General features: G+C 35.4%; 2 protein-coding genes across 5 annotated transcripts in view; both read right to left on the bottom strand.

Annotated features, from left to right (window-relative positions):
* LDLRAD1 (low density lipoprotein receptor class A domain containing 1) overlaps positions 1 to 4,903 on the bottom strand; it is a 13,196-nt gene extending 8,293 nt beyond the window's left edge. Inside the window, exons 1-3 of one of the 3 annotated variants that reach the window (XM_015810877.1) lie at positions 4,739 to 4,903; positions 4,250 to 4,304; positions 2,039 to 2,203 (exon numbers count right to left, since the gene is read on the bottom strand). In XM_015810877.1, coding sequence (XP_015666363.1) covers positions 2,039 to 2,203; positions 4,250 to 4,304; positions 4,739 to 4,759 — 241 coding nt within the window. In that variant the 5' untranslated portion in view covers positions 4,760 to 4,903. The remainder of the gene's footprint in view (positions 1 to 2,038; positions 2,204 to 4,249; positions 4,305 to 4,738) is intronic. The other 2 variants (XM_015810878.1, XM_029283120.1) reach the window with 2 other exon arrangements.
* Positions 4,904 to 5,934: 1,031 nt separating this feature from the next.
* Positions 5,935 to 14,032, bottom strand: TMEM59 (transmembrane protein 59). 2 transcript variants are annotated; one of them, XM_015810874.1, is made up of 8 exons: positions 13,806 to 14,032; positions 12,094 to 12,199; positions 10,773 to 10,870; positions 10,499 to 10,651; positions 9,695 to 9,776; positions 8,162 to 8,246; positions 6,974 to 7,082; positions 5,935 to 6,599 (listed from the first exon to the last, which is right to left on the bottom strand). In XM_015810874.1, exons 1-8 carry the CDS (start codon positions 13,992 to 13,994, stop codon positions 6,447 to 6,449), a joined length of 975 nt encoding a protein of 324 aa, XP_015666360.1. In that variant the 5' UTR covers positions 13,995 to 14,032; the 3' UTR covers positions 5,935 to 6,446. The 2 variants fall into 2 exon arrangements, with proteins under 2 accessions (XP_015666360.1, XP_015666361.1); XM_015810875.1 differs by having other exon boundaries at positions 8,162 to 8,243.
* Positions 14,033 to 14,110: the final 78 nt, after the last annotated feature.

The raw sequence follows: 14,110 nt of genomic DNA, 5'->3' as shown, positions 1-14,110 counted from the left end.
AAAAAATCAATTATACAATGTTGTAACAGGTATCATGTTAATTATATCATGGTAAAAGCAAAGGAGAATTGGGTTTACTTGAAAAAAAGTTAGATACATATGCATGATTTCATATGCATCCTACAAAGCATTGAGCACTCAGTGTTTTGACAGCTGCAAGATTAATTTTATTAGATCATGTACCTCTTAGAGGCAGTCAAATTCATCTTCAAAAGGTATGGAATTTAATGTGAATTGCAGACTGACAGGGTATATCAAAGTGGAGTTATTAACACTCATTTAGCTAAATGCTGGCCAATTATCAACTACTGTGTGTCATGGTTCCGACAGATGAATCTCTTCAAAAGAACTTCGAGGCCTTGTTTTCCTTAAAGAATCTTTTATTCGAGAAACAAAATATCAGCACTACATAGTTGAAGCCAAAAACTGAATTCCCCTCCCCTGGCACAAAGTAGCAAAGCACAATTCCCTCCTCCAATTAACAGTCATAAATCACATTCCCCAATTAACTTGAAGCTGGGCTTTCTCCCCAGCTCTCCAGCCCGCCAAATCTCTATCAACTCTGGACCTAATAACTGCAGAGCTCTTGCAGAACCAAAGGCCTGTGACTGAGAAATGTAGGCCTGGCTGCAGAAGACACCGCAGAAAAAGTGGGCCAGCAAGGAGAGACCTATCTGCAAGGTAAGTGGGTGCGGGGCACGTGGGGCAGATCCACACCCCTGCCCTAGCTTGATTTTTAAGTGGGGCTTATTTTGGGGGTAGGGCTTATATTAGACCCACCCCCCAAAAAATCTAGGGTTTATTTTGGGGGCAGGCCTTACTTTCGGGAAAACATGGTATATTATGGGTGTTACAGTATCTGATTCAAGAAAGCAGTTTCTATAATTATATAGCTGACATACAATTAAAAGGTTTGCCTATCTCTCATTTAAGAAGTTCCTTCTATACTCTATTGCAGTGTGTATAAGCATAGAAGTGTTATGTAAGGTGGCTCTGCCACCTACACCCTGGTCTTCCCAGTCTGAGCAGGGAAATCTGAAGGTTGCAACTACATCCAGCTGAATAACCTTATAATCTCATTTTAGACCTTCCAACTTAAATGGGTAAATGAAGGATGGAGTGGGACAAGGATAATAAATTGAGGCTGCACTATGTTCTCTGCTTATGATAGTGACATGCTGTCCTGCATAATGTAAATATGATATTCCATAAAATTAGTTTTTTTAAAGAAATAGATGCATTTTTATCAAGAGGGAAATAATAATTCTTTAGATGTATCATTTAGCTTCTCTAGATATATTGGACCTAGTTTAGTCTAAATCCACCATAAGAATGTTGCCATGCTCAGTTGGACAGAGAAAGAGGTGATCAAGTGATTCATTTATGGGTTGTATTTTGATTTACCTGAGTACAGATAGTAGTAGCTGGCTGACTTAGTTTTGCCCAGAAATTAAACATGATCAGGTCTGGTTTGTTAGACTAGGAAGCACTAAAAGATGGCAGTGACAAAACATGTTCATCCTATTGCCAGGAAAACTGCACAGTTATGTTTGAAAGTCAACAGTGACTCAAAAGAGACTTCCTTATGCTAGGTCATAAGGCTAGAATAGTCATTTCTAGCACCTAGCTGCAACCATGGCAACGCGGTTTCAAGATCAGAATATCTGAATCAATTCATAGACAGCTGTTTATGGAAGATACTTATAATAATAAATTAAAAAAAACAAACCACCCCGAAGTAAATGTTCCAAGCAATAGATATTTTCCTCACAGCGAAACTTTACAAAGAACAGGGAAAGCATATGAGTCCCTCTGAAGTGGTTATCAATTACATATTTAAACCTTATGCTTTAAAAATGTCCATTGCTAATTATATTGATAAACAAACAAGGTCTCCTTTTTTCTAACTCTTTTCTAACTGTTGTCAGATATTTCAGACAACACTCTCGCCATCCGACATACTGAAAGAGCCATGACTATTCTTCCTGTGGTGTTGATGTCTAGGTCAGATTAAAACTGAAATCTGGAAATAACTGACCTGGGGTAGGAGGAGGAATGCCGACAGTCACAGCCAATGTGATGATGGCAATGATTATACCAAGTATAATAAGACTAATGGCAGATACACAGATGCATCGTCGAGTGCAAAGGGTCCAAGAAAAACACTTTCTACAGCAGTCTGGTTGGTCATGAGTGGTACCTGCTATTGAAAGAAAACTATTGCAGAATTCATGCGCATATTGGCTTCTGCCAGCTCCAATCAATTAATTTCTTTCTAAAAGACCTACAGAGGACCATCAGAGTGGCATGGGGAGAATACATGGATTCTAAGCATCATTGCATTTTACTCCATTTAGTAAACAGTGCTTGCCTGACTGTGGCAGATCACAAAAATGTAAGCAACTTGTACCTGATTGGAATCTGCAAGGGAGGTTACTAGGAATGCCAGGGCTGTATCTTGATGTAAAAGTAAAAGAAAGAACTTCCTGAAGATGTTAAGTGTCAAAGCGCTTCTGCATCATTGTCAGGAAAACAACAGAGAAGTCATCCATCATCTGATCCTGATATACAGGAGACTTTACTTTTTCCTTAATATAAAATATTTATATGCTTAAAAGTCTTTGCTCTTGTCATGGACCATAGGATCTATTCACGTTAAAAATAAAGCCTGTATAGCTGCATGAATTTTGTAATATTTTCATTTCTCCAAATCTCTTTAAAGCAAAATCTAATGCAATGCTTCTCACTTTCAGGAACTTTAAGATGTGTGGACTTCACGCTGGCTGGGAAATTCGAGGAATTGAAGCCCACACATCTTAAAAGTTGCTGAAATTGAAACACTCATCTAATAGGACTTCCTGTTGCCCTAATGCCATGGAACACAAAGACTATTTTGTCCAGCAGGAACTCCAAATTGGTCTTCATCAAATTATATGGTAACATTTAATAAACAAATACATTTGTCTTTTGCATCATTTATTTTAGAAATTTAAGGTCCTTATTTAGTCGTTTGGAAGATATTTTTTATGAAACCTCCTGTTTGTAATATTCTTTCCTAGATGGACAGGCTGAAGACTAAATTTGAATCTTCTGCAAGTAAAGTGTGTGTTCCAAGCTATGCCTCTTGTTCAGTGAACACTACAAGAAAACTGAGAAAATAAACAGGATTCCAAGCCCAAGAGAAGTATATTTATCACATTTGGGTTTTACTTTTGCAATCTTTAAGTAACTTAACAGAGAACAAATTTCTCAATATTTCTATTGTTAATCTGTACTGATGAGTGATATCAGATCCTTCCATTGATGCTATTTCAAAGGAAAATCATGTCATTTATTTTTCCCATTTCCTTCTCAAGTGCATGTTTCTATTTCTTTCAACTAGCGTAGATATGGACGCTAATTGTACGCTAATACATACAATCCTATAGACATTTAGAAAGACACGGAAGACCTGCTTCTTTCTCTGTTTGAGGGACCAGTGTGAGGAATTATAGTATACTTCTGCCCCAATCACCTCTTTTTCTTTTTATTAGCTTTTAATTATATTTGCCCCTTTTGTATTTGTTGGTTATGATTTTTCCCCTTTTGTATGCCTTGTGTGAGCAGAGTGTCCTTATAAATGCTTTAGAAAAACTAAATAAAATAACAACTGTTATTCTTTTATGATGCTATGAATCTATCCTGAAATTTTACAAAGTCTTTTACTCAAAAGTTGTAAAATGCTAGTATATCCTTGTACAATTTCATGTCTTCTAGTTGTTTTGGACTATCACTCACAGAATCCCCAGCTAGTAGGACTGGGAATGTATGCACAGGAAGAAGTAAAAGTAGATGAATAATAATGATTTAAAAATACTATCCTGTTTTCCATTTTCCTGTTTTCCGTCCATCCATCCACTATTCTAGTATATTGGAAAATGTAGTAATGGTTATAGTTAAAATACACAAATGTTATTAATGTTTAATATGGATTTAGGTAATGCTATCTCTGTTCCAAGTTTCATAATATACATTTCCTACTTGTAACCTATGTAAAGTCATTTTTGAATGGGTAGCATTTTCTATTTCTAACATAATTATACACTGTTAACAATTTTCTAATTCAAAACCATAAAGATTTCATATGGCAATATTAACTATATGTGTATTGGTGTGCTATGATTATATTTTCTACTCTCTCCCGAAAAAACATTTCAACATATGTCTTAAGCATCTAGTATTTTATCACTAAGTATTCAGAACTTTTTACCTGTCTTATCAGTGAGATGGGATTTGGCTGAACCGAGTGAATCCGTATCAAAATTCTATAATTAATAAAAATAAAATAAATGTTGAGCCAAGAACTTTAAAGCAAGTAACTACTTTAGTAGCTACATCAGTTAAAGCAGTAGATTTGGACCAGGAGGCCAAGTTCAGCTCTGGAGATGCACAACCATGAAGCACATTGCACCACATTGGGATCATTACACAGGGTATTATTGCTGGGATAAAATTGGAGAAAATCTCTAAGTAACCTCGAGGGATGCAAGAAAAATAACTGAAATAAATTTAAAAATACTACATCATATATCATTATGCATATTTGGAGAATGATATATTCAATTATATTTAATTCAATTTCCTGTTACTAAAGTAACTGCACACGATATTCAAGCATTTGTAATTTGTTTATAAAAAACAAAAATTATTTTAATCCAATAAGGGAAATTATAATTATCCTAAAGGGATGGCTGATTACCTGAGGGTAAGTTCTATTCATTTTCCTTCTTGAAGCCGAACAGGATTATACTGACAAGAAAATTGTTCTGGTCATTCAATCATCAGTATTAAAATGGTGTTGCTACTCAAGACAGAAAGAGGAGCTAGCTTTTATTAAGTGGTGTGTTGATTACATACCTGGGGTTGGGTTACCTGGTTACTAAGAGAAACAGAAGAACAAAAGAGAATGACTCTTTTCTTCTTTTACGTAGGACTTCATCTCCATCATATTGAAGAAAACGGAAGTAAGCATAAAGGGGAAAAAAATCCCCTTTGATTTATGTTGTCAGAATTGTTCTCAGAGCAGAACCTTAAGTTTTGTATAATAATATTAAAGTAGGCTTTGCCTACTGAAGAAAGAAAAGCTGAATATTATAAAAACTGAACTACTGGCTCTTTTAATGATTTTATCATAGAATGACGAGTATGATTTTGTTCATGTTTCTCATACTGAACAAAGAATCCATAGCAATATATTGAAGAGCCTCCAACAGAGAATGCACAACTTTCTCTCAACCTACAAAGATATATTTCAATTTATTTAATGCAACCTGGGTTTAGGCTTAGATCTGTGCTTAATTTGAGACAGAAACATCATAAAGAGTTGGAATTCAAAAATAATGTAAAGCAATTCTAGTTGAAGTAGTTAGTACAATTTAATTAATGCCTGGAAGTAAAAATCAAAACAATTGATATAGAACTTATGTATCCCAAGAGTTAGTGCTTAGAAGAGTAATATTTGTCTTTTAAAAACATTCTAGAGACAATATTCAGGGGTGTTTTTCCAAAATACTCTATTAACGTGGAACAAAGATTTTAGAGCCTTCTTTTTAACAGTAAACAAATTTCCACTGTAACATGCATTAATGTTTCAAATTCAATTTTAAAAGCAATTGCTTTCAATTCCATTTTCTAGAACATTAAACATGGATAGGTAAGAACTTTTGAAAGAGCTATAGGAAAATCATGGTCTACTTATGAGTCCATTAAGTTCATGGTAAATATTGCATAGATGAAGCCAAATAGTACAAAATTTCTAGTCATATTCTTCTTGTTTTTGAAGAGTGGCACCATCAACCTAAGATGACAAACTGAAAAAGAACTTTCATATAGAGAATGCTGTCTAATTTCATAAGGCTTGTTATGGAATGCAATGCAAAAGTAATACTCTAATATGTAGAGGGATTTATTAAAGTTTATTTCTGACCCACAATTATTTCAGCAGAGGAAACAGGCATAAGGTTAAACAAAATTTATTTTTAATTGTGGAAAAAGAGATGTTTGAAATGGTAGAGTTTGCAAGCTATACTACAGTCATTTAATTTATCCACAGCTAAGAGAACTTAAAGTGCCTTTGACTACCAAAAACTTATTACACTTTTTAAAACAGATTCCAAATATATTTTGTGACATATGTTCATAATATACAAATGTCAATGCATAGACAAATACTTAGGACTTTTAGTATTCCAAGAAAACAGACAAGTGTAAATGCACTACAAACTCCTTGTACCCAATGTGATTTGCTTGACTGCTGAAAGAGGCGGAATTCCATTCTCCTTTGATTTTGCAATTTTGTTTGAATCTAAATACTAGCTAACTTATATCCCAAGGCCTCTTCAGTTTTAAAAAGCTACCAGAATTAACAGAAGTCTAAGAATTAGATTAATAAATCTGTTTTTTCCATTTTATATTGCAGACTGAGTTAAGTTAACTTTTGTAGGCAGAGGTCCCGCTTCTTGTTCCTCAGCTTTACATTTTACTATCACAAGAGCAGAGGTTGGATATTGATTCAATTTTTGTTCATTTATATACTCCAAGTCGCCATAGATGCTCAGCTTCTAGAAAAAGAAAACAAAATGTGCTTAAAACGGGCCATTCAATTGCAGCTTTCATAGCAGAACTATTATCTATGGGGATACATGTATGCCAGGATATGTGGAGGACCCTGAGATGGCCATAAGCCTCTGAGAGATCATTGTGCTTTCACCAATGGATTCCAAGGGGCACTTGATGAAGCCCCTTTCCTAATATTTTTTACAGATCAAATAGATATTAAAATTGCATGCTTATTCTATGACAGGAATAACTGTATTTATGAACAATGTTGCGTTATTTATAAACCCTAACAAGAGGTTTATTTGATCACATATTTCCATCAGAAAGAACCTGAATGAAAGCCTTAGCATAAAATAAAAATAAAGTGATAATTTACCTCAGATGGAACATACTGTTCAACAGCAGTAGTAACAGTTGCACAACAAATCCACAGCAACACAAGTATAGACAGGAGAAGAGTGGTTGTTAATATCCACCCAGAATTTCTAGAAAGCAAGGAAACAGAATATTCCTAAAACAATTGGAGGTTTATTGAAAATATTTTCCATACATTATTTCCCTGTCTGAAAACTAATTTGCTCCTACACAATTAAACCCAACAACTTGAATGTAATTTCAGAAGATTATTACTATATTTGAAAATTTAGGATTTTCAAAGAACTTCTGTTTTAAGTAAGGAATGATTACAGCCAACATAAACCCAGACACTAATTGGCATAACTGTTCATTTAGAAAAAAGGCAGAGGAGGTTTTACACACTTATTTTCTAACCCACCCAACTCCAAAGAATAACAGAATTGGAAGGGACCTTGGAGGTCTTCTAGACCAATGCCCTGCTCAAGCAGGAAACCCTATACCATTTCAGACAAATTGTTGTCCAATCCACAACTTTTGGAGGAATAAAAGTAGGGGAGGAAAAAATTCAAAGGCTAGCTAGTAATGCCTCACTTCTTGTTGGAAAAGAAAAAGCATTTTTGTGACTGAAAATAATGTCCACTCAGATCTTATCCATCAATAGTCTAATTTGTCCCTGTATGTAGTACGTCTTTCCTCATCATCATTGTGACTGAAACAATTTCAGAAAACTTTAGTCAATCATAAATTTCTATTTCATCTGAAGTAGGAATGCTTGAGACAAGCTAGGATGTCAAATCATGCTTTGCTCCATAGCTAACACCCATAACTAAAATAAACCATCAAAATTATTTCTCATTAATATAATAGACATGTTAGCATCTCTCATATTCCATTTAGCCAGCAACATTATATGCAGCTTTACTTCAATTTGATATCACTTAAGAGAATAGTATAGAACAGCTTAGATTTGAAAGTATTCAGTGAAAAATAAAGAATGTCAGTTGAGAAGGGAAAAATGATACAGCTTTCTACTTTTACAGAACTGGATATAGCATAAATAATCACATGCTAATTTGCTAAAGGTTTAGTCAAGAATCATTAAATAGAAGACAAAACACGATGGTGTTAGTTAATCAACTTCAACTAATTAAATGTAGGTAACTAAAGACACTGCTCCTCTGTTACTCCATATACTAAAAATACATACAGTGAAATACATTTGAAGAAACTCTCAGTTTCATCCTCATCAAAAGATCCTTTATGTGCATGTGGACCTCCCAACTGTAAATCTACTGAAAAAAAAATCATAGTAAAACTTTGTTGAGCTTTTAATCATGAAATCATAGGTATATAAAGCAAACCTTTGCACTTTTCAGTCTATGTGTTAAATTATTCTGGAATAATAAATTAAAGAAAGTTTAACAAAAAGTTAAATAAACAGAGGGTATCAAATACCAAAGAAAACTTTTATTATACCCTATATGAAATATTTTCATAGAGCATTTGCAGCTTGAATACATCCATCAATATGTTGGCATGATTCAATATAATTAGTTAAAAGTATTATTGCTATGACTGCTTTTTATTCTCAGTGATTCGTATGGTAATTTTTATAATGTATTGTAGATGTTTTAGATATGATCTTGTTAACTTTCAAAAGAGTGCAACAAAATAGTTACAGGCTATATAAGCAAATTAATTGTGGAACATTACATTAGCCAGATTGTCAGTGGCTTACACACTGACACGCCCATACATAGTATGATATTGGAAAGCAGAAGCACTGAAATCAATGGATTAGTACAGGGAAATATGAGAATTACCACTGCATCTCACATAATTTTGTTAGAATCAACCAAGTTCAGTTCACTTTGCGTGAAAAAAATGGAATGACATATTTCAAAATATGATCCACCCACGTGTGTTTACTCTAAATTATAAAACTGTGCTTTTGTTTTTTTTAAACTATAACTTTCCCCCCCATACATTTTGCATCTTTATGCTTTTTAAAAATGAAGGAAAAATATGACAAGTGTATATGCACACTCAAATGTTTGATCCTATGCATGTTTTTCAAGTTGTAAATATTACTGTTAGTAATTGTCCAGATTTATTTCTTCCAGAAAAATCTTTGTGCTAAACATTATAAGCTGTTTCTTTAATCAGATAAAACTAAAAAGTTGGTTTGTCTTTCTCTATAAGAAAATCCTGGAAGAAAACAGCATCTAAAAAGATGTGCATGTTTACATTTTTATGAGCATGCTATGTGTTGTTGGAGTTCAGCCACTAAGGCAACTATTGTTCATTTAAAAATATGCTTCAGTTGCTATACTATAAAAGTTGTTCTGAAGTCTTACTAGTGACATTTAGGAAGGCATCTACATGTTTAACCAGTATTTCTACACTAAGGAATTCTTCTTGAGGAAGTACTGACATCCTTGCATGAATGCCTTTGTAAATTACCAGCAGAACTCTGGAGGGGTAGAAACTCATTCATGCCACAGATATAGCGAGTTTTCACTTTTGTGTAAATAATGGAGTTTCTAGTCATTATACTGAGTTTATCTGATGTTCAATTCTATAGTTTCTTATCATCAGTATAGAAAACCAATTAAAAGGTGATAAGAAAGCTTAATTTTTAATTTAAAAAACACACCATTTTCATAAATGCATAGAAAACATATTTTTACTATCCACAATTACTTCTGTTATAGTCCCCACATTTTTTCTGGTAACTTACAAGATGTCTTGGCTAGTGATGATGCTTTCAAATCTTGGTTTTCCTGATCAGGACTTTGTACAAACTGAACATCTGGTTTGGACTGAAATTATAATAGAACCTTCAAATTAGCATAAAAGCTGTATACAAAACTAAAATCATCATACACAGGAGTTAATAATACTAGTTTAAGCAGTCACATTTATATTTTACTTATTTACAGGTGGTCCTTGACTTACAACAGTTCATTTAGGGATTGTTCGAAGTTACAATGGAACTGAAAAAAGTGACTTATGACTGTTTTTCACATGTATGACTGTGTTACGGCATCTCCCTGGCCACGTGATCAAAATTCAAATGCTTGGCAACTGACTTCTATTTATGACAGGTGCAGTGTCCCAGAGTCGCGTGATCTCCTTTTGCGACCTTCTGACAAGCAAAGTCAATGGGGAAGCTGGATTCGCGTAACAACATGCAATTAACAACTGCACTGATTCACTTAACAGCCATGACAAGAAAGGTTGTAAAATGGGACAAAGCTCACTTAACGTCTCACTTAACAACAGAAATTTTGGGCCGAATTGTAGTCCTAAGTTGAGGACTATCTGTATTTATTTATTTAAAGAAATAAACAAATATTTTTCGTGTTTCTGGGCTATCCATCTTTCTCAAGATACATTAGTTTGTAAACATTTTAAAGTGCAAACCTAATTAATTAAAGTCTGGACCATTACAAAAAAATAGGCAAGAGTTGAATTTTCAATTGAATTAGAAGCATCTTTGTACAAATCCATTTACATTCTAGTGACACAAGTTAGCAAGTACCTGAAATATCAGTATTTTGCCATCATCAGCTTGAAGATAGAAAGTCCAGGTAGAGGTAATGAAGCTGTGGGCAGTTTCCATCATATCACTCCAGAAGGATCTTACAAGGGTAAGCGGGAAGAGTCGATGAATTTTTGGCATTAAGGACATGAGCTACAAATAAAAAGTTGATTTTTTTTAAAAAAAATGTTCTTCGAACATGCATATAAATCAGCCGCAGGAGTACAAGCAGTGAACTTCAACTGTTTCTGCTTTAACAATTGAGATTACTTACTTGTTCACGTCTCAGTTCAGCATATGGTAACTGATTCTGGCATCCAAGATGGCAAGCATATTGTTCATCAGACTGGGAGGTATATGCCTCAGTACATGCTGCAAAATAACATCCATTTTCTCAGTTTTAAGGACTACACATTCCATACCAGCGATAAAGCACAGATGAATATAAAACCACTATTTAATACTATTATTTTTTGATATCCATACTAATAGACTATGTCAGTATTTAGAAAAGAAAAGAAAATTGAGATCAAGCAATTTTAAAATTCAAGATCTGTAAACTAAATGACAGAACTATTAAAAAGAGACAAGGGGAAATAATTTGGTATAGCTTTCTGTAGGTCCTTGGTTTGTACATGACAGATCCACTCATTTTTTAAATCTCTTGATGTAACTTACTATAAATCATGAATATAGAAGGAAGCAGACAAGTATGTAATCAGAATAATCATGTAAAAAAATTATAAGGGAAAAATAGAATCTTCCCATAAATGTGTATCAAACACATCAACTGCCTATTCCTATGCATATTGACTTGGAGGGGAATACTAGTCAAGTCAGTAGGATTTACAGCCTAATAAAGTGCCACACTGCAATGCACAAGATTCAAGAATAATGTTATCAAAATAGAAAGCAAGCAAAATATCATTGGGTTTATGTTGTAAGCCAAATCAACAGTTAGAATTTTTTTCTTCATGAAAAAACGATAAACAATATATAGGCTTTGAACTTTTACCTCTCTGAACTAACTAAATAAAAATAAATGGCTTCAGTGTTATATCCCTTTTTTCTAGAGTATGTGTAAATATTGAAAATTCTTCAGAAAGGAGAATGGGGTAAAGGAAGTTTTAGCAGCCAGCCAAAAGGCTTTCTAAAATAGAAGGCTGTAAGTGGCTCTAACCACTAATTGGTAAGCTGGGAAGGGCTTGGTAGGGATCTGCATCAGTTATTATAGGAGCTGTTTTGCCTAGAGTATGTGTTATCCGATTGTTTGAAAATGGGGTAGCTACAGTATGTTTGTACGGTATGTTAACTTGGGTGGATATTCCAATTCCGATCGCTTTTCCTTTTGTGAAATAATACTTTGCTGTGATTTGGGGTCTAATCTTTTCTCTGGCACATGGGGCTCAACTTCACATTCTGTCTTATATTTCATTTGCATGAAGGCTTTACCTGTCCTTTGTGATTAGGTAACTCCCTAAATCATTATGACATTCTCTTTGCAATTTACCAGGTTACCAAAATGTTTCTAAACTCCTCTAAACATTGGGACATTTTTTTTATTATAACTTGAAAAAGTCACTACTTTATATTACCAGAGTCACATTCCATCTTGGTCCGATTCAAATCAATTCCATCATCCACAAACTGACAAATTGAAAATAATCTGCAACCTCTTTGACATGCATAGAGCTCTTCTTCCTGATAATTAAATGTCAAGAAAGTCACCATAATTATTTTGATAATGTTATTATAAAAATTGTCAGTATGGTATATAACAAAATATAAAGTATATCCTGGACAATTTAACTTCTATGATATTTCAATCTATTGTTTCCCTATGTCATTTTCAATAAGTTTTAAGAAATTAGATATAACAGTTGATGAATGCCATGGTTTAATACACTGATTTATAATAAAAAGTTGCATACAAAATGTGTAAATACTAAGATCATTAGAAAGATGACAACTTCTGTGTTCCAGTTTCATATTCCCATCACTATTTAACATACATCTAAAACTGCTAGAAAAATAAATAAGATGCCACGAATATACAAATACCATTCAATATGATCCTTACCACCAAAGGCAGCAGAGAACCTTATTCATAGCTTAATGAATTAATATAAAGTAGAAACTGGAGGTTCATTTTGGGCAGATTGGTCGGGCCCCATCTATCGGCCAAGAAAGGGACAATACAGAGGAAGAAATGTACTCCTTCCTTCCTTACAAAAAGAAGTTCGTCTGTTCCATGCCAACAAATCAAAGGAGAAAAGAGTGTGTATGTGTGTGTGTGTGGATTTCATGTATAACCCAATCTTTCGGAGTATGGCACACTCCAGATTGTAGCAATTCCTACATCTGACCTGAGCTGACAATTACCTGGGATTAGAAAGCTCTACAGATAGTCCTCGATTTGTAACAGTTTATTTAGTGACCATTCAAAGTTACAACAGCACTGAAAAATTACTGATGACCATTTCCCCCACTTACGACCTTTGTAGCGTGTCCCCATGATCATGTGATCAAAATTCAGACGCTTGGCGACTGGTTCATACTTATGACCACTGTTGTGTCCCAAGGTCATGTGATCACCTTTTGCAACTTCTTGACAAGCAAAAATCACTGGGGAAGCCAGATTCACTTAACAGCCATGTTACTAACTGAACAGCTGCAGTGATTCACTTAGCAACTGTGGCAAGAAAGGTCGTAAAACGGGGCAAGACTCACTTAACGTCTCTCTTACTTAACAACAGATATTTGGGGCTCCATGGTGGTGGTAAGCCGAGGACCACAATGGTATTCAACCCTTGATCTGGAAAGCACCGGCACCCGAACCTGAGACCCTGGAGAAGCAGCGTTCAGAAAAGCAGCCCATACATTTGCTGGAACAATTTGTTAATGGGCAACCAAAACGGTGCCTCCCAGGAAGCAGCCAGGAAGGGCCAGAAGCAGCCTCTCTGTCCGTCTTGCTCTGAGGAAGAGCCAGAGGAGGCTCCCGTGGTATAACAAACCTGCTTTAATTAACATTTGAGCATATTGTCTGCATGGCGTCCTTTTCCGTTTATAAGCCTCTCCCCCTTAATTTTTATTGCCGCGCGCGCGTTTATACACACACACACACACACACACACACACACAGAGACACGGGGAAACAGTGGCACCACGCCTTTCGATTCCTCCTTCCGGCAACCCCCCCATTAACCAGGATCCCAAGAGGAGGAGGAGGAGGAAGCCCCGCAAACCATTTTCCTAGCGGGTGATTTAGGGGCGAAGTCGCCGCCACCGCCGCTTTCCCCTTTCTTACCTTGGGGTAGGTGTGGAGCGGGTAAGTGTTCTGGCAAGTCCGTTGACACGACAGTGTATTTCCCAACGCCGGCTCAAAAGCCTCCGAAAGGGAATTCGGAGCGGGCTCCAGGTCAGCCCAAGCCGCCTCAGAGCCGAGAAGGACCAGCAGGAGGAGAGACCCTAAACGGCTCCGCCGCGCCGCCGCCATCTTGTTACCGCTCCCCCTCCCACCCGACGGTTTGTTTTTGTTACTCCCACCATGAGCTTCTCGTTTCCGATTAGAAGAGCTACTAATATTTAGAACTATTTGGTTGGCTTCCGGGT

The sequence above is a fragment of the Protobothrops mucrosquamatus genome, unplaced genomic scaffold (assembly GCF_001527695.2).
Source record: "Protobothrops mucrosquamatus isolate PMUCROS unplaced genomic scaffold, P.Mucros_1.0 scaffold24, whole genome shotgun sequence".
NCBI lineage: Eukaryota > Metazoa > Chordata > Lepidosauria > Squamata > Viperidae > Protobothrops > Protobothrops mucrosquamatus.
Note: the sequence above shows the minus strand (reverse complement) of the source record. Positions and strands in the feature narration are given on the sequence as shown.